A 19,045-nucleotide genomic window follows, 5' to 3' on the forward strand; every position below is an offset into this window, starting at 1 on the left:
GACGAAGTGAAAGAACGAAAGGGAATCTCTAGTTTCTATACCAACTCCAGAAGCACATCTACATCCTGGGCGGTCTCTATACTCATTGCTAGCACATTCTTCTCGTGCTCCAGCAGCTCACGGGTGTTGGTGCCAACCATGCAACTCATATCCTTCTTTTTTGCGCCCTTGACCCATTGCTGATCGATCATCCAGTGCGTCGGTACCTCAAACTCCGTTGCGTTGCCCATCTTGTTCTTCAACAGCCCGCCATTATACCACAGTAGCGTGTCCAACTCGTCAACGTGCGCGATCACAAAGCTGCAAACCTGGGTCATATCCGTCTGAACCCCTTGAATCGGATACCTCCATCCAACCATGCCACCGTAGTGCCGCGAGAAGGAATATGTTGACCCTGTGACTTCGAGGCCAATCCACCACGTCTCCTTGTCGCCGTATCCTATTCTGTATGTCCATGAGTTTCTTACTGAGTAGGTGTTCTGCCATGCAGTGTGCAGAAGACCCAGAAGCACGTCCAGCCGTCCCTTATTGAGCACGACGATGCCCGAGTCTTCTTCTTCGGCGTATCTCTCGGTCCACACCAGCGACTTTTGCATCTCCTCGCTCGGATGCTTGATCATCTCGTGGTACCATTCGTGCCGTTCGGGAAACTGGTCTTTCCAGAGTAGCCGGTCGTGGAAGAGCAGTGCGCCCTTTTCGCGATAGCTCCGTTGTTGGAGGAGTTGCTCAGGGGGTTGTATGAGGACCACATCGGCATCCAGCACGATTACCTCTTCAAAACGGCTGCCGAGCGCCGCAAACGGTTTGATCGCCCATCCTCCCTCGGCCAATCTGAGCGTCGTGTCATTGAACACCGTCATGATATCCAAGAACTCAATATGGCCATCGTCGCCCTCGCCCGCCGCCTGGACAAGAGCATCGCGGTCTTCCTCGGTCAAGTCTTCTTCGCCAGCATACACAATCTGGATCGGTAGGGTGGTTCGATGGACACGCGTCAGCGACGCAACCAAGTGGCACGCGAATCGTAGCGTGCCTGAGCCGGTGGGGATCACGATTCCCGCATTTTTCGGCTTAGTGAAGCCGTCGCCCGGTCGCTTGTCGGTGATGGCGTCCGCAGCCACGGCTGCGGCTGCGGCTGCTGCGCCGCCGATGTGGCCGCTCTCGACGCCCTCGACCACCCGCTGGGTCTTTCGAACATGGGTGTCCGCACTTCGAAAGCTTCGCCGGAGATCCGCGAGGGGTGACTGGCTGTGAGGGTCTCTTGGCGGAGATTGCAGGTAGGGGTACAGGGATGCCGCGACTCGTTCGACTCGGTCGGCTAAGAAGTCCCTCTCGGTACCCACAAGCCGGCGTCCTTTGGGGGTCTCTTCCTCCAGTGCCTCGATCCAGGAACGCAGGACTTTTGTTCGTTCGCCGAGCTCCCCAAAGATCTTCTTGTATGGCGGTCCGAGAGGGTAGTCGATGAAGTACTGGGCTGTTGTGTTGATCGCATCGAGGTTGAGGCCTGACACCGTCGACGTTCGGAAGCTGAAGGACGCGGAGGTGAAGGGTGTAATATGGCCCCTATATCGAAGGAGATAGATGACGGTGAGTGTGATGAATGCCGCCGCGGCCAGGACGGGTGTCGACTGAGCGCCGAATCGCGGTGGGAAAAGTAGTCGAACCATCCTCCATCGCATGTGTTGAACAAGATGTTGTGTTTTGGTGCAAAACAACACGCAAGTGAACTCGCGATTCTGGAGCTGGGCGGGCAGTCCTTTAAGAAGCCAAGACCTGCGAACCAGTGCTTCCAATTTTTGGAGATTGACATTTGTTAGTGAAAGCTTATCACGCAGGTATCCCTTCGATTGCGTCAAGAATTAATCTATCTGACTGACGGCTCTTGCGTGGTGCGGCTCGAATACAATCGAAAGGTCTGCAGACTTGATGCCAGGCCATCCCGTTTGACGTTAGAAAGGCCGCGCCAGCAGGCTCAGTCGTGGCGTCTTTTTCTTTGCGAAGTCTTTAGTCCAGGATGCCCCCCTCGATTCCGAGCTGCCGGGACGAACACGCGTCTTGGATATAGCGCTGACCCACGTCAACTCAGGGTCCAGGCCACTGCCTCCCCCGCATTCCGAAAATGATGCTCCTTTTTTCGAGGTTGAGAGCAAGATGTCATGGATAAAGATGACATGTTTGACAGTCGAAGATTCGGTTAGATGCCTGCCGAAATTCTGCAGACATCGGAGAGAACGAAGGGCAGTGCCAGGTTCATCCTTTGCTCTTCGGTCTCGTTGTTTTGGATTACATAGCCAATGGTGTTCTGGGGTTAATGAGGCGAGAGCTGCGGGATGGCTTGGCTGCAACGCCGAAGTCTGGAGTTTCGGGGATGCTGCCAAGTCTGCTTTTGACAATGCGAGATGTCTGTAAGATCGACAGGCATGTCAAGAGGCGCGAATGAGAGTCAACTTCAATACGGGATGGGTCATTTCGCTCACCGTCCCTACAAATGTCGCCATGCTCTTTCAAGAGTAGCATGTCTGCGATTGAAAGATTCGAGGGTTAGTCGGCACGACCCGGCTTCTCAGCTTCTGAAAAGGGGTTTAGTTAGAGCATGGTGCCATGTCACTGTGAATGACTCGGGCGATGAGCACCCAGCAGTGTAATCAACCACCGGCGGCGCAGTGGCGCTAGACAGCAAGGATACGAGCTTTGCAATGTTTCCATGTAAATAAGAATGAGATTGCCCCATCTTCTTCTTGATAGCTTAATTACAAGATCGACAAGTGCCTTAAAACCTGCTGCGGTCTTCATGTTCAATCGCGGGCCGCGGGATGCGGCCGAAATCAAACAAATGGACATGAGACCGAGCTATTTCACTGAGAAACCAGCCTGTGGCACTAAAGCCCTCTTCACGGGAAAACGGTATTTTAGAGACGAGCAGCGCCTCGAACATGAAGGAACCGCAACAAGCCAGTACCGGATAGCAAAATGAACTATGTGACATGATCTGAATTCAGCCCTGATATTCCACCTTGAATTTGTGTTCCGCTTTTTTCGATCCTACTCGGATCTGCCATTTAGGCTCGCCCTCCAGGCCCATGGTCAACTCCAGGTCCTCGTGCTTCCTCCACCCCGCGAACGGATTGCCCACAGCCTTCCATTGCTCTATAGGCTTGTCCCAATCGCAATCAATGTGGCAGAGATCCTGTACTTTGGAGCCAGGTCTTTTAGGTGCCACCTCCTCCGCGCTGTACATGATGTTGAACGTGCATTTGGGTGGTAGAGGCGCTTGAAAGAATTGGACGTATGATACGGGTATTCGTGATGCTTTGTCAACCTTGTCGCCCTGTTTGGTCGTTAGCGAAGTCTCTGGAGGTTTATTTAGGTTTGAATACCTTGTTTAGGTACCACTCCATCCGAGTGACCCTCATCACCCCTTCCGGATCTTCGTGTTGCTCATCCTCGGGCTCGAGAACAACACTTTTTACTCTCTTGTCCACAACAATACCATAATGGTATCTGGATCTGCGGGAGGTTACGTTTGGTATTGCGCTCAAAGCAATCTGCTGTACAGGCGAGAGAGTGGTTTGCGCCGAGATGTTCTCCTGCAAGAGCCGAAGGATGGCCCCGCGGGCAACAGCCGACCACCTGTGTGACTCATATCAGCAACTGTAAACTACTAATAAGCACCTCTAGAAGCTATATAGTCTGAAAATGATCTAAAGAACCAAAAACTGCCATGCTTACCCGTCACTTGGTCGGAGGACCCTGTTCTCGAACTGGTCATTCAACACATCGTAAACATACTCAGAGCTACCCAGGCCTCCGACAAGAAGGATCTTCTGTAAAAGCGATTATAAGTAGGCTGAACTTGACGCAGGCTTCCCTCGAAGAGGATGCGGGCCGACTAACCTTGGGCGGCTTTCCAGTTGCTGCTTTTATCTTAGTGTACTGGTTGTTGACAAGGCTTCGAATGCCAGTCAGAGACTTGCTGAAGAAGCCCTTCATCTCCTCCCTGTTTACTTCTCATGAGCCTTTTTCCTCATACGGATGAATCGCCATGACCCACTTGTTGATTGCTAGTGTCTCTTTGTTTCGCAACCTGGCCATCTTCCCGTAGGCTCTGCTAGGTGGGTGTAGGTTGAAGAATCTCGGCTCATTGGCATTACTGAAAGTTCGCTTGGCACCCAATTCCCACTCCTTCTGTATGAACTGATTGTACTCAGATGCACTGAGTGAGTTGATTTTGAGTTTAGCCTTTCCATGGAGATGAGCCTCGAAGGCTTGATCGATTTGGAAAGCGCCTGAAAGTTTTCCTTGAATGATTGAAGTCAGCGCTGTTCGTGACTTTGCCTCGTCAATGATCGTACCATCACCTGTTACACATTCCTCTAGCTTGAATGGGCGCTCGGATGTGACTGTGTAGCTTATTACATCCTGATGAAATTAGTGAGAGGAAGTCAAGCATTGAAAGGAGGTGAGAAACTCACGACAGTGCCGCCACCAGCGTCGCAGACTATGAACGACTCATTCTTCTTGAATATAAGTTAGACAATTACTCAACAAGAGGTAGGTGCTACGAGTGAAATCGGTACCTTAATTTCTGGGAACGAGCTATGTTGAAACAGACTTGCCAAGGCCGCAGCTTCGGGTTCTTGGACCAGCATTAGGGTGGTCTCGCCAATGTCGCGCTTTTCTAGAATACCAGCCATTCTTGCAGCCTCTCTCATGAGGCCCTGGGCGTAGGCGGGCCAAATCGCCGGGATCGTGATAGCTACGCGAAGCGGTAGGTTCTCGACATCCATCATAGTCTCAAGACTGGAATACGTGTGATCCCAGACCTTTTTGAGATAAGCGCCGACAATGTCTACTGGTTTCATCCTGTTTATGGACTGAGACAGTAATCTACGGGCTTCCTGTAGCTGAATGGAGTTGCGAATCTCCTCTTTCTGGATGTCATCTTCGTTCAGAAGTAGCAGCTTGAACCATCTCATGGGCTCCATCTCTGGCGTGATCTCGTAGCCCCATTTTCCCGTATCGATATCGTAGAGGGTTGGAACTTGGGTTTCGCGCTTGTTTCTCGGGTTTTCTGAGGACCAGCCGATGATTTCGTGGATTTCTTTTGGACAGGTTGATCGCGCCCAAGAGACACCAGAGTACCTGCAACACATTACTAGTTAGTCAACTATAAAGGCAACATTATTTGCTTGAAAACCATCCTTGGGATACTCACGTTGTTCCGAAATCAATACCAATAGCCACGAATGTCTCGGTGATTTCGTCGTCTGCTACGGTGAATGGCCCATGGAGGGGGCGAACTGGGAGTGAGTATTGAAACATGGCTGAATGCACCAGCGGAACAAACGGCGAAGGGCTTTGAGGCATTAAGAGAGATAATCGTGTTTGGTCTTCGGGAAAACAAAAGTCACACAGCTCATTACATTACTGAATCATGGGAATTTACCTCCGCATTATTAGTGAGGCGAATGCAGAGTATGGAGGGCTCCTGTCTGCTTGCCAGCCTGCCTGCGCGCCTGCGCGCTCAGCCGAGAATGAGGCTGGCGGGATCGGTCACACCTCCCAGAGACGGTAAGGCGCCCGCGAGGCGTTCAATACTACTGCAGATAAGCAGTCATTATCACCTTCTATCACAAATATTCGGGCTAGGAACGTATTTCTACAAGCTAGTGGTTGCCTTGCATCCAGGCTCCAGTGAACATCGAAGTCGCCTCAGTGGTGGCTCACAAAAACAGCCCGTCCCATCTTTTCAGGAGCAAAGCTTGCGCAAAATGATTTGAATAAACACCAACAAGAACTGTGCTGTCTTCTTCGCCGCTAGTAATATCAACCAGATCATGGACGATTCAAACGAGGGCGTCATTTTGGTGATGGGAGTAACTGGGGCGGGGAAAAGCTACTTTCTCAACCAGCTCAAGAGCCAATGTGTCAAGGAGGGCCACTCGTTGTCTTCAGGTATGTTCAGCACGCATTGGATTAACAGTATGACGTCGAAATAACACGTTTGTAGAAACTCAGGGCTGCCAAGCTGTTCAGATATACCTCGATGGAGACGAGTCGCGCAGCATCACCGTTGTTGACACCCCTGGGTTTGACGACACGGAGCGTTCTTCGGACGAGATCCTAGTCGAAATCACCAACTATCTAGCGGCGCAGCATGCCTCGGGCCTCCCTTTGCGAGGAATCCTGTATCTGCACAGGATCACGGACAATCGAATGACAAACACATCAAAATCTTACCTGCGGCTTCTTGAGAGCTTGGTCGGAGATGATGCACTGAGAAATGTCATTCTGGTGACCACCATGTGGAACATGCTCCGCCCGGAGGACCGCAGGCGTGGTCTTCAACGAGAGCAAGAGCTACTCGACAATTTCTGGAGTTCCATGGAGCAAAAGGGATCCTACGTCGCTCAGTTCGATGGCACGGCTGACTCTGCCTACGCACTCGTCTTCCAGCTCGCAGGCAAGGACAGCGTGGTGCTTGATATCCAGAAGGAGACCGTGGAGCAAGATAGATCTATCCTGGAGACAACGGCGGGTATGAACCTGATTCATCAGCTGAAGAAAGATAGCGAAAGTTATCAGCTGCAGATGTCTAACGTCGAGAAGCAGCTGGAGCTGGAAATGAGGGAAGAACCTCGTGACAAAGACAAGATAAGACAGCTCAAAACAAAAAAGCAGGAGATAGAGAAGATCTTGCGGCTCATGAACGGCTCTGTGGAGCGAATGAAGGTTCATCCGGGTTCCCCTATGCGGGACCGTATGAAGGACGCCATGAAAAAGCATGGGATGGACGCAGTTGCGGCGCTGAGCGCTGTTCTGAATGTAACATACTTCGTGGTTCGTCTGGTCTTAGGAGCGTAGAGTATGGTTCGTACATAGATAGGCATTTACTGTTTTCAATAAAACATCTCCGATTGGGACTACAGCTGCATCGCCTGGGGTGATGTGGGAAGCAGGCCGTGGTGCAGCCTGATTGATCCCTAGTCACCGCTATCGAACTTCTTCGGTCTCCGGCGTACCCCGCATACATTCACTCAGCCGCTCTATCCGCCTGTAGTGTAAACATTGGCTCTCAGGCTGCGGCTGAACGGGTTGTGGATGGTAAGAAATGTGATCATGTTCTGACACTCGCAGTTCGAGGCCTCCCTCATGCAAGCCTCGGCCAATTGTATGATTCTCTTAGAAAATCAGGCTGTGAGCGGCCGACATTCTTACCGAAAAGATGACTAGGTCCGCGCAGGGATGATTAAGATGATTCCTTTTCTTTCCATGTTCGTTATCTACCGCTTCTAATAGTGCCAGCCTGATTCTAGGAAATGCGAACCATCTTAGCGTTGCCGCCGTACACCCAGACAGATTGGCATGTGGCCATTGCATCACTCAATTTCAGAACCTCCACTTCTTGACCAAATCTTCACCTCTTATTGTGCTACTAGCTTCGTGTTTCTCCTCTCTACTTACAAGATCAAGTCCGCACAGTCAAGTCTTTCGACACGTACCAAGCATGGCCGCCAACGGTCATCACAAAGCGCAAAGTGGCAGTCGAAAACCGCCGCTGGCCCATAGCTCACAACCTTCCTTTTCTCCCGGCCGACCATCCAGCTCTTATGAGAAATCCGAAAGAGATCAGCGTGATCGATCGAATCACTCATCCGCATTCCGCTCCCGAAGCCATCAAAGACGTGAAAATCACACCCTTCCGACGACACTAAGAAAGGAAGACGGCAAGTTGAAACTGTCCTGGTTTGATAGGGGGTTGCAATATCTGCGTCAAGACAATGGAGGCAAGAACCAGGACAATTCTCAGAATCTAGGAGGTCCTGTCTCCAAACAACTTACTCGACAAGAAGCGAATCGTATCCCGAAACCTGTCACTGAACATTTGAGTCCTCCTATTTCGACTTTGGAACAGAACACGGCCATGGTTCCTCAAACGACCAACGAGCACAATCTCCTTGCTACCAATGGCAATCATAGATATGGAGTCCAGCAAACGAACCATGAATTGGCGCAGAGGCCTGCACTGCCACCCCGTGATCCCGCAAATTGCACGTCTCCGAAGCCGCCTAGTCCTCCACCAAAGGAAACACATGTTCCTCAGGAGGCTGACATGGTCGAAAACGCTTCAGAGGAGCATAGAAACCTGGAGATCAAGTTGGACGAACAGTCCAACACTATCACTCAGTTTACGAAGGTCTTTGATGATCAAAACAAAGTCATTGACGACCTAACCGACGAAAACAACAGTCTCCTCGAACAGGTTGCCAATTTGCGTGACCAACTCAGCCGTGAAATTGACGAGCGAGAACAAACCATTACGAGTTTGAGAAAAAAGCTCAGCAACGCTGCAGACAAGAGTGCCAAGGTACCGGCCCATGCACCCCTTAGCCGACCGGAAAGTGAGCTAGTCAAGGACTGGGGAGCGCTTGCGTACGACATCCGCAATCTTGTCGACAATCACCTTGTCGGTGGCCGGTTCGAGAACAGAATCTCAGCATGGGCACAGAGCAGAGGAGCTCATCTCCGTGATATAACACCGAATCCTCTCGAGGTAGCGTCCAACAGAAAACCAGGCGCTGCTCTCATAGAAGCCGCTATCTGGAGGGCTCTTATTGAGTCTATCTTTGGATCATACGACGGTGTTGGTCTCATGTGTTGGGCAGGAAGATATAAGGAGAGGTTGCAAAGATTGAGTAAGTCTTTTATTCAAACAATCTCCGGCGCTTTTCTTACTAAGGATTTGCAGGTTCCAGCTTCCAAAACAGCCTAGCAGAAGTAGGCAATCTCGATGCTTCATATCAGCAATGGAAAGCCCTCACAGCTAGCATCGTTTCAACCATTCAATTACCACATGACCAAGAAGATGAAGTCGGCGGCATTCTTGAAAATCTAGAAAGCCTCCTTGAACCCTGTCGATCTAAGATGGGTAACTCCAGAGCCTATCACCACGAACTGCAGTCTCTAGTGGTCAAGGCCATTGGGCTTGATCTGAAATTTGCAGGCCAGCGTGCCTGTTATCAAGTTCATTGGCCAACACAGCCACATTTCAACGTTAGCTTTGACGAGAGGTCTATGAAACCAGCGAATGAAGGCTCTCAAACGCCAGAAAAGGTCAAATTCATGATTCAGCCTTGTCTGTTGAGGTCTGAGGCGCCAGGCGACTTCAACAACTTGACCGTCGTCGACCAATGCACCGTCTGGTTGTACTGAAATGTTCGTGGGTATATACCACGGCACGTAGGGCAAAGATAGAAATACGAACGAATGAAAACTTGGTAAATGTCATGCCACAGGAGATGGAACGATCGCGGGCATCATGGTCAAAGTTGTGGGTGAGGAGAGTCACCTGTAGCGGGGTTTCATGTAAGAGAAAGTGCAACACAAGGGGTTTCCTACGGGCATTTCTTCTCCTCAAGTACCTAAGCCTATTGTCCACGACGGTTCTGATGGCGAGCCAAAAAGATTCTAGAGCCGTTGAAAAATGACGAAGAAAGGAGCCCGTGATAATTGATTAACAACGAGTCATGTCGCCGCACGAGAAATTAGCACCCACGATGTGGTGGGATTTCTGTAAACCTAAATTTAAGCTTGTTTGGAATAGAGTGATACAGCCCTATTTTCTTTCTAAGCGTAATTGAAACATGACACCTCAGAACCCAAAGATGATTATTCAGATAAGTTACATTCGTGCATGCAGCAGGTCAAGCAGTTGGGTTGAGGTGGCGGAAACTCCAAGCATCAATAGCTGGAGAGCAAAAGTCGCAACTGCAGCTCTAGAAGTCAAACCTTGCAAGCTGCTGTTCTTCAGGTCTTCACCGACGTGCTGACAACTTGAAGTTCGGAGACAAACTCAGGTGTGAGCTCGGAAGGTCCGGCTGTTGAGGATTGAATGAGCGGATTTCTCCCGCCGGTAAACTATAAGAGGTAGCGAAGGACTTGACTCTATCAGCATCTTGGCATAGTGCCATGCTTCAGCACTCATATTTAAGTCTGGTAAGGGTAATCCCTACCCAATTCAACAACGAGCAACCGAAAGAGCTAGACCGAACTCTCCGAAGGTGGTCGTGTGGTGGACCATGAACGATAGTACTGCAATTCACGATGACCTCATTTCAACTAGCAAACTATCTTAAAGATAATGAAGGCGCTTGTGGTCTCCAACCAAAATGCCAAGATGGTTTTATTCTTTAGATAGAAATTGGGTGTGATGGGTCAGGAAGAGCCATTGCTATAAATGCTGTACTGCTTCTCTGGCGGAAGATTGAATAGCTAATCATCAGCTTTGGAACCAACTTGTACACTCTTTCAAATTGTTTGGCAGTTTTACCATGTTGCTGTTACCGACACTCATTTCTTGTCTGCCTTTGGGACTGGCGGCTAACATTTATGTGGCACCGACGGGAGGCTCCAACCCAGAAGGCAGCCAGCAGAACCCCTTTGGCGAAATCCAAGCCGCAGTCAATATTTCTCGACCTGGGGATGTCATCATACTACGCGGAGGAACATACGAACTCCTCAAGAACATCAACATCACGGTTAATGGAACCGCACAAGCCCCGATCTCGATGAGAGCCGCCAAAGATGAAGAAGTTATCATTGATGGCGAGGGCCTCCCGAGCACCCCAGCCCCTGTTGGTGCTTCGGTGCCGGGCAGGGAGCGCGGTGTTCTTCATGTCGAGCGCATTCACTTCTGGAACTTTTCTCGCCTGACTTTCACTCACGGCCCATACGGCGTCTACGTAAAGGATTGCAGCAGCCTGCGGTTTAATCAGATTGTCACCAGGGACAACTACGAGAGTGGTTTTCACATGCAGGGTGCCCTTTCCAATAACGTCATCTCTTACTTGGACTCCTACGGCAACCGCGATCCTAGAAATAATGGCGAAAACGCTGATGGTATTGCTATCAAAGAGGGCAAGGGAGAAGGCAATATCATCATAGGCTCTAGGTTCTGGGACAACTCGGATGATGGACTGGACTTCTGGTATGTCAAGTCTCTTGATTTGGATTGTGCCTTTTCTAATCATGTACAGGGAGTTCCATTCCAAGTTGATCGTCAAGGACAGCATTGCTTGGGGTAATGGATACAATCGATGGGTAAGTGGCAGGGTTCTGTCGTTGTTTTCTGACTGTAAGACTGATCCATCACGACAGAACCTGCCTGATTTCACTGGTAATGGGAATGGCTTCAAGCTTGGGGGCGGCAGTGCTGGCGACATCCTCCCGGCAGGTCGCGAAATCATCAACTGCATCGCATTTGGCAACAAGGCCAATGGCTTCACCGACAACTCGCAGACCGGCGACTTTCTTTTCGAAGAAAACACCTCAGTTTGGAATGGAGCCGTTGGTTTCCGCAGCGTCAACGCAACCGGCGTCCTCGAGCGCAACATTGCCGCCGTCAACCGTCCTGGCTCTCCGACGAACGTCACTTACGGCGGCCAAGTGACCCTACGAGGAGCGCAGATCTCGAGGGAAAACTCTTGGGACAACGAACTTCCTCTGCTCACTAACCAGAGTTTCAAGAGCATTGACATCGGACTCGTCACCGGGGCTCGTGGGAAGAATGGAAAGATCGCGGCTAGCGACTTCTTGTTGCCTATTGATGGCGCCAAGATGGGTGCTACCACTCAGTGGAAATAAGCTTAGATTGGTCTGGAAATTTCCAAAAGCTCATCCTCCCAGTCAAAATAGTGGATATCCATCAGACTTTTCTTCTCCTTTCGCAGATCGTGTGTGATTTGCCGCCCGCCGCCGTAAGCGCCGATCAAATCCGGGCGCGAGGCGGGGCCGAAACGCAGGGACGCCGGTGATCGGCGATCTAGAACAAACGGCCCCGGAATGGACCTGAGATTGACGAGTCGGAGGCAGAAGGGACAAAACGTGCTGGAGAAAATGAGGTTCCATATCGCCTGATTTCGCCTTACATAATGTGTCGTAAGAGGGAACATGCTGGATAACGTCTGTAAATAGTGAAAAGTGACGTAATGTGGGTGTCAATGTGGGCGCCGGTCCCTGTCAACCGAGTTCCAGGTCGTGATGTGATTATGCGCGTCAACGATGATGGACATTTCTCATCTCAACTTATCTCAGTTGAATCCTTGAACGGACACGCTAATCACGACTTGAACACATCAACCGAGTCATCATCTTGAACAAGTACTCATACGATCTGATCAAATGCTCTCCACGATGAAATCCATTGGTATCTTCCCGGCCTCGGGTGGTCTCGGGGGAAGCACTTACGAGTACCTTCGCAAGCTGTTACCCAACGATAGGATCATTCTGGTCAACAGGTTTCCGGAGAAAGTGCCCCAAGAACACCTCGAGGATGGTATCAGAGCACGTCAAGCCTCATATGAGTCAAGTCCTTCGGATTTAGAGGCTGCGTTCGCAGGCATCGATGTGCTCTTCCTTATCTCATACCCTAGTCATGTTCATGACTATCGCCGGAAGGTTAGTTTTACCCCGCCATTTGGGTAAACCGCCATCTCACATGAGAATCACAGGTGCAACTACCAGCCATAGACGCTGCACGGCGCGCCGGCGTCAAGCACATCTTCTACAGCTCCCTCGGCTTTGCTGGGGACTACCAAGATTCATCGCTGGCAGAGGTGATGCAAGCCCATCTCGACTCGGAACGGCACCTCACTGAAGCAGCTGCCTCAGACCCGAGCTTCACCTTCACCTCCGTTCGCGAGGGTCTCTACTCGGAATCGTATCCGATATACACCTCATTCTTCGACATCAACGCACCAGCAGACGAGATTCTCATTCCGCACGACGGCTCCGGGCCCGGCGTTGCGTGGGTCAAGCGCAACGAGCTTGGCGAGGCGACGGCACGGCTCATCGCGAACTACTCATGGGACCCCGACGAGTTTCCATACGTCAACAAAAAGATACTTCTCACGGGCCCGAAAGTCTGGTCTCTAGAAGAGACCGTCCAGGTCCTCGGACAAGTCGTGGGGAAGGACGTTCGCATTCGCCAGATTGATGTGGATGAGTATGTGAAGCTGCCGCAGGTGGTGTCGCGATTCGGGTCGGAGGAGAAGGCTCGAACGTGGGCGACAGCTTGGGATGCGATACGGGCCGGTGAGACTGCTGTTGCGACGGAACACTTGAAAGACATCATCGGAAGGGAGCCGGAGCCGTTTGATGTGACCATCAAGCGGTTGAAGCAGGTTTAAGAGGCGGGCGGAACGGATGACTCATTCTTCTCATATCTTTGAGCGTTGGAACTAAAATAATTCAAAGAAAGATGAGAATTCAGAACAGAAACTCTGTCCGATAGCGAGGGAGGAAAAAGCAGCCGCACTACCTGAAAGCGCCGAATGAGCGGCTGGCTTGCGGGAGGTTCATGAGTTGAACTTTTTGAGGAGATTGACATGAGCGGGCGAATGGTTTAGTGGTATAATACTCGCTTAGCATGTGAGTGGTCCAGGGTTCGATTCCCTGTTCGTCCAATCTTTTTGCTTTTCCGGCTCAGAGCTTGGTCGCACTTTTTGCACTCTAGTAGTCAATTCTTCGTTGCGTGTTCGAACATGCGCATGATTAATAGAAATCGATGCTTGGTTCTTTCTTAATCATTGTCGCACCCTTTGATTTTAATCTAGCAGGTCCAAGCTATAGATGGTATTTTTCTCTTCTGTACAATCGGATCTTATTCCACCGTGTCAGGCTGCGTTCTGCCTATTCGCACCAACTTGCCGCACCTCAGCATCATAGGTCCAACAGCATTACTGCTAGGCGAAGACACCAGACTTAGAGAAATGATTTTCACATCTTTCGTACATTACTGCTGAGTTCATCTGACCTCAACTTGATAATGGTTCCCAGCCAGGGGCATGTTGAGAAGCTCGTGTTGAGCCGGTATCAGCGGATAAGAGCGCAAATGAGGTCTCCATCGTCTGAAACCTAAAATTGACCTTTCAGTGTCGAGTTACTCAGAGAACGCAATGCATAGCAGAAAACTCGCAACTCTCTGTACCATTCTGTCTTCAAACTATCCACCACCTGTTGTAACCTATCGCCAATCAAGCATTTTTTGCAGAAACCTAAGGCGGCTCGTTCATCCGGGCCTAGCCTCCCTTCAACTTGTTTCCAACAAGGCGTGATGATCGATCCCCAAATTCTTGAATCCTTACCGCTGCGCTACCCCAGTTCCGGCAGGTCGGCTGCGCGCAATCCGGCATTTGACCTGCCCAGATCTGCTTAACGACCGCGGGGGTTGGGTGACACCGGCCCACCACCGTTCCTACCGGTCAATTATTGTGATTCTCCCCAACTGCTTAATCAAGCCGTGACGCCGGACGAACGAAAAACAAAAGATCCATGGACGATATGTCTGCGTCTCCAGCCCCAATCATCCCGCCAGCGGTGAACCGAAGCCTGTTCGCTGGGCTGGGTGCCCCTCGTCCGATCAATGTGTTTGCAGGCACCTTATTTGCTTTTCCCCTTGAACCCTGGTCGTTTCCCCCTCAAAACCAGTGCGTCAATGAACACTCAAACTCTCCAACCAGAATGCAGAGTCATTGACCTTCCCCCTCAGTTATGGTCTGGATAACTGGCCTTTTTCTAGCGTCGTAGTCCCCTTTGCAGCTTCTAGACGTGGCCTCGCCTGCTGGACGCGGGAACTTTTGTGTGTTGTCTCCTCGCGCCTTGGTTTGATCAGGCAGGTCTCCTGTCCATCCAGGCCAAGATATCTCAAGACTGAGCGTGCATTCAGCGCGGGTCGCCATGACCTGAAAAGGAAGGTTGCAAAAGCACTTCCCAGGCGATCCCCGACGGTCCGATCCTCGTCACTATCCCTGGTTCGACCGCAGTTTTGGCAGTTCTTATTTTCCCCTCCCTCATCTCATGAGATTTCCATAAAACGGCACCGAAGTCCACGCTGACGGTGCGCAATCCCGTGCACTCTTCACGACTCAACGCGCGGTCGCCTCTTGTCAAGTTTTGAAGCGAGCCTTTCTTAGGATCTGTTAAGATGAGGAGTCTTGCTGCCCTCTCCACCATCGTGGCTGCCGCCTCCGCCGCCTCCGTCGCGGCGGGCAGCGCCAAGCGCGTCAGCTACGATGGCACAAAGGTCTTCCGCGTGTCCGTCGGCGATGAGGTCGACCGAGTCAACGACATCGTCTCCAAGCTTCAGTTGACCACTTGGAAGGGTGCTCCGAGGGCCGGCGCCATGGCCGACATCGTCGTCCCGCCCACTGAGGTTGAAGCCTTCAACGCTGAGATCGCCGGTCTGAACGTTACGACAATGCACGAGGACCTGGTATGTTTCTCGACCTTCTCTAACCGAAATTTCAATCACTAACGTCCACGCAGGGCGCCAGCATTGCTGATGAGTCTGGCTTCCAAGTCTATGCCGGTATGTGTGCCCCTTTATGTGCAATGTGAAGTTCAGCTTGTCGTTGAACTTGTGCTGACTGAAATGTCAGTCGGCTCCGCCAACGCCACGTGGTTCAACTCTTACCACGCATACGCCGACCATCTCCAGTTCCTTAACGACCTGGTCGCGTCGTACCCCAACAACGCCGAGATCGTCACCTCTGGCAAGTCGCTCGAAGGCAGAACCATCACGGGTGTCCACATCTACGGATCTTCCAAGGGCACCAAGCCCGCCGTCGTCTTCCACGGAACCGTCCACGCGCGCGAGTGGATCAGCACCATGACCAACGAGTACATCGCCTGGAACCTCCTGAGCAAGTATTCCTCCAACACCGAGATCAAGGGATTCGTCGACAAGTACGACTTCTACATCTTCCCCGTTGTCAACCCCGAGTAAGTTAACTCCAACCGTTCCACAGCTGTGACTAAACTCTAACGCTGCGAAGTGGCTTCGTCTTCACTCAGACTAGCAACCGTCTGTGGCGCAAGAACCGTCAAACCACTTCCGGAAGCACCTGTCTCGGCCACGACATCAACCGCAACTGGCCTTACCAGTGGTCCGTCACCGGCGGTGCTTCCACCAACCCCTGTGCCGAAGACTTCAAGGGTGCTGCTGCCGGCGACGCCCCCGAGACTGCTGCTCTCTCTGCGTTCCTGGCCAAGACCAAGTCTGCCCAAGGTCTGAAGCTCTTCATCGACTTCCATGCCTACTCCCAGCTTTTCATGACGCCCTACGGTTACTCATGCACCGCCGTTAACGCGAAGAACACCGAGCTGCAGGCTCTGGCCAAGGGCGCCGCCGCCGCCATTAAGGCTGTTTATGGCACCTCGTACCAGTATGGCCCTATCTGCACGACCATCTACAAGGCCACCGGCTCCAGCGTCGACTACGTCGCCGATGTCACCAAGGCCGACTACACCTTCACCCAGGAGCTCCGCGACACTGGCAACTACGGATTCGTCCTGCCCGCCAACCAGATCGTTCCCACGGGTGAGGAGACTTACGCCGGTGTCCGCTACCTGCTTCAGAACATGAAGTAAAGTGATGTGACTCCAGCAAGGAGAACACTCCTACTCTCTGATAGGATACAACACAGCAACGCATAATGAGCATTCATGTATCTATTTCTTAGGCCTCTCTTCTGGGCGCACATAAATAATTACTCCAGATGAATTCGCCAACTGTGTGCATTAGACCAATAGTCCATGTTTTCTCTCCTACCCATCCCAGCTTCACATTGAGGAACCATGGCTAGAACCACCTCGCACGTCATGCGGGGAGATTTGGACTTTTGGAGAACCAGCCGCAATTTGATACACCCGTGACAGGCCACGCTCATAAATCAGACGAAGCTTCGGCGCCACATGCAATTCCTCCCCCAACACAACCTGGAGATCCTGCGGAGAGACGTCCGAGCGGAGCGAAACGGATCGCCGACCTTAACCTTGATTGCTGTGCCAGCTTCGCTGGCATTCCAACAAGGACCCCTTCGACCTACTCGGATTACTTCACTCGTGTCTCAGGTTTTCTTTGACACCCTTTCAACCCCCCAACCTAGCAGACCCCCCAAAAAGTTCCAAAGACAGATCGTTCCCGCAAACTCTGCGTCTCATCTCGGCAGCACACCCGAATTTTTGACTTCCAGCGATTCATTATGCGCCGAAACTCCATCGTCGCAGTGCTTCTCGCCGCGGCGGCAGCTCCGTTCACGGTTGCCTTCGAAGAGCTCCTGCAGCGTCGCGATCTTCGACAACCTCTCCCGCTCTCCGTGGACGGCCGATGGATTCTCGACGCGAAGAATGAGAGCATCGCTCTCGTGGGCGTCAACTGGCCCGGCCACTTAGAGACCATGCTTCCCGAGGGTCTGCAGTACCAGTCGGTTTCCAACATCGTCACCAAGATCGCCGAGATCGGTTTCAACTCCGTCCGTCTCACCTTTGCGTCCGAGATGGTCGATGATATCGTGGAGAGGGGAGGAGATGTCAGCTTGAAGGTCACCTTGGAAAAGGCGCTTGGATCGGAGAACGGCACGAAGGTGATGAAGCAGATCATGAAGAACAACCCGAGCTTCAACGAGAGCACGAAACGTTTGGATATATGGAATGCGGTTGCCGGAGAGCTCGCCAAGCAGGACCTGTTTCTCCATCTTGATAATCACGTCTCCAAGGCTGTATGGTGCTGCGACCCCTTTGACGGCAACAGTTGGTTTGGCGACACCCATTTCAACACCTCCAACTGGGTTCGAAGTCTATCTTTCATGGCTGAGCACGTAAGTTGAGAGCTTCCCCAACTGTTCAATAGCATCACTGACACGCCAAAAGGGCAAAGCCAACTGGAAGTCATTCTCCAGCATGGGTCTCCGCAACGAACTGCGGCCCCCACTGGACAACCCCCAGCCTCCTGCCGAGCTCGACCTCTGGGAAACATGGAAGACTCGCATGCTTCAAGGAGCCAATGCTATCCACAACGCCAACCCTGAAATTCTCATTTTCTTTGGCGGTAGACTCGGTGACAAAGACATTGGTGACCCCGTCAGGGGCTCCTCTTTGGCCGAACCCAATTTCAACTTCTCCATCGCGGAGCAGCCCTTCAAGAACAAATTTGTCTTCGAGCTACACCAGTACGACAGCGACTTGCTCAGACTATACATCGTTGGCGACCAGGGCTCTTTCAACGAGACCTTTGACGTCCTCGGAGGCAACACCACGACCGCCTCTTTGCCTGGTTCGAACAAGGCGCCCTTGGTCATCAGCGAATGGGGTCACGACCAGACTGATAAGAGTGGCGTCTACAAGCAAGAATTCCACAAGTTCCTTTTCGACTACATGATCGGCAGGAGTCTTCACTGGATGGTGTGGACGATTGGAGGGAGCTACTACGTCCGCGAGGGTAAAGCTGATTATGACGAAACCTGGGGTAAGCAGTACTATGATCATCAACTATAACTTGAAGGCTAACATAATTGCAACATCAGGCCTTTTGGATCATAAGTGGGACTCGTTCCAAGGAAAGGATTCTATCAAGGCACTCCAAGCCGAGATGCGGGCGACTTACAAATCCCTCAACCAGAGCATGCCGCCGGCTACGAAAGACGTGGGCAAAGGCTCAGGTGGGGTTCACAGCCCTCAGCTCAGGGGTGCTGCCGCTGGGGTATCAAGCAGCCTGTTTGTGGCGTTCGCCTTCGCACTTGTTGTGGCATTTACGACCGTCCTATGATAGGAGGCAAACGTATGGGTAGAATCTTGGATTGCATACATAATAGAACACCACGCAAACGAGTCATAATGCAAAACACGGTCTCCTTCTTAGCTGCTGAGTGGTAGGAGGTATCTAGAGTCCGGTGGGATGTCTAGCCTTGATGTACAATTATATAACAAATGGATACAGTAATGGCAACATCGTAGTTCACGTGTAACCAATGCTTGCCAGGATCAAGCTTGATCGACGCTAGAATATTGGACAGGTTTTCGACAAATCTACGGACTGGTGAAAAGCCGCCAGCCTCACACCCATACCTAACCGAGTGTGCACGGCCAACTTGGAAGGCGCCGGTTAAGCAAGCAAGCGGTACACCATCGGCGAACGTGAATATGTACATGTATGCTCATGACGAGAAGGTGATACTTTCGATGCTTCCGTCACATATTCGACATCCTC

At 51.6% G+C, this 19,045-nt stretch overlaps 7 protein-coding genes across 7 annotated transcripts; 5 read left to right on the forward strand and 2 right to left on the reverse strand.

The window, feature by feature from the left end:
- Positions 1-35: 35 nt before the first annotated feature.
- CkaCkLH20_12554 (uncharacterized protein) lies at positions 36-1,679 on the reverse strand (the record flags this gene model as incomplete). Its single annotated transcript, XM_038895267.1, has 1 exon — positions 36-1,679. The coding sequence occupies one exon, from the start codon at positions 1,677-1,679 to the stop codon at positions 36-38; it is 1,644 nt and encodes a 547-aa protein (XP_038739406.1).
- Positions 1,680-2,995: 1,316 nt separating this feature from the next.
- Positions 2,996-5,322, reverse strand: CkaCkLH20_12555 (uncharacterized protein; the record flags this gene model as incomplete). The annotated part of the gene is made up of 9 exons (XM_038895268.1): positions 2,996-3,328; positions 3,378-3,630; positions 3,730-3,824; positions 3,895-3,997; positions 4,052-4,298; positions 4,353-4,419; positions 4,473-4,517; positions 4,578-5,142; positions 5,216-5,322. 9 exons carry the CDS (start codon positions 5,320-5,322, stop codon positions 2,996-2,998), a joined length of 1,815 nt encoding a protein of 604 aa, XP_038739407.1.
- Positions 5,323-5,837: 515 nt separating this feature from the next.
- CkaCkLH20_12556 (uncharacterized protein) lies at positions 5,838-6,864 on the forward strand (the record flags this gene model as incomplete). The annotated part of the gene is made up of 2 exons (XM_038895269.1): positions 5,838-5,955; positions 6,011-6,864. The coding sequence occupies 2 exons, from the start codon at positions 5,838-5,840 to the stop codon at positions 6,862-6,864; spliced, it is 972 nt and encodes a 323-aa protein (XP_038739408.1).
- A 1,060-nt stretch (positions 6,865-7,924) lies between these two features.
- CkaCkLH20_12557 (secreted pectate lyase) lies at positions 7,925-11,643 on the forward strand (the record flags this gene model as incomplete). The annotated part of the gene is made up of 4 exons (XM_038895270.1): positions 7,925-8,696; positions 10,420-10,987; positions 11,037-11,100; positions 11,158-11,643. 4 exons carry the CDS (start codon positions 7,925-7,927, stop codon positions 11,641-11,643), a joined length of 1,890 nt encoding a protein of 629 aa, XP_038739409.1.
- Positions 11,644-12,180: 537 nt separating this feature from the next.
- On the forward strand, positions 12,181-13,187 carry CkaCkLH20_12558 (uncharacterized protein; the record flags this gene model as incomplete). Its single annotated transcript, XM_038895271.1, has 2 exons — positions 12,181-12,456; positions 12,510-13,187. The coding sequence occupies 2 exons, from the start codon at positions 12,181-12,183 to the stop codon at positions 13,185-13,187; spliced, it is 954 nt and encodes a 317-aa protein (XP_038739410.1).
- Positions 13,188-14,983: 1,796 nt separating this feature from the next.
- Positions 14,984-16,428, forward strand: CkaCkLH20_12559 (uncharacterized protein; the record flags this gene model as incomplete). The annotated part of the gene is made up of 4 exons (XM_038895272.1): positions 14,984-15,271; positions 15,325-15,367; positions 15,438-15,780; positions 15,834-16,428. The coding sequence occupies 4 exons, from the start codon at positions 14,984-14,986 to the stop codon at positions 16,426-16,428; spliced, it is 1,269 nt and encodes a 422-aa protein (XP_038739411.1).
- A 614-nt stretch (positions 16,429-17,042) lies between these two features.
- CkaCkLH20_12560 (endo-beta-1) lies at positions 17,043-18,604 on the forward strand (the record flags this gene model as incomplete). The annotated part of the gene is made up of 3 exons (XM_038895273.1): positions 17,043-17,657; positions 17,710-18,304; positions 18,363-18,604. 3 exons carry the CDS (start codon positions 17,043-17,045, stop codon positions 18,602-18,604), a joined length of 1,452 nt encoding a protein of 483 aa, XP_038739412.1.
- Positions 18,605-19,045: the final 441 nt, after the last annotated feature.

Source organism: Colletotrichum karsti (assembly GCF_011947395.1).
Source record: "Colletotrichum karsti strain CkLH20 chromosome Unknown Scaffold61, whole genome shotgun sequence".
In the NCBI taxonomy this organism is placed as follows: Eukaryota; Fungi; Ascomycota; class Sordariomycetes; order Glomerellales; family Glomerellaceae; genus Colletotrichum; species Colletotrichum karsti.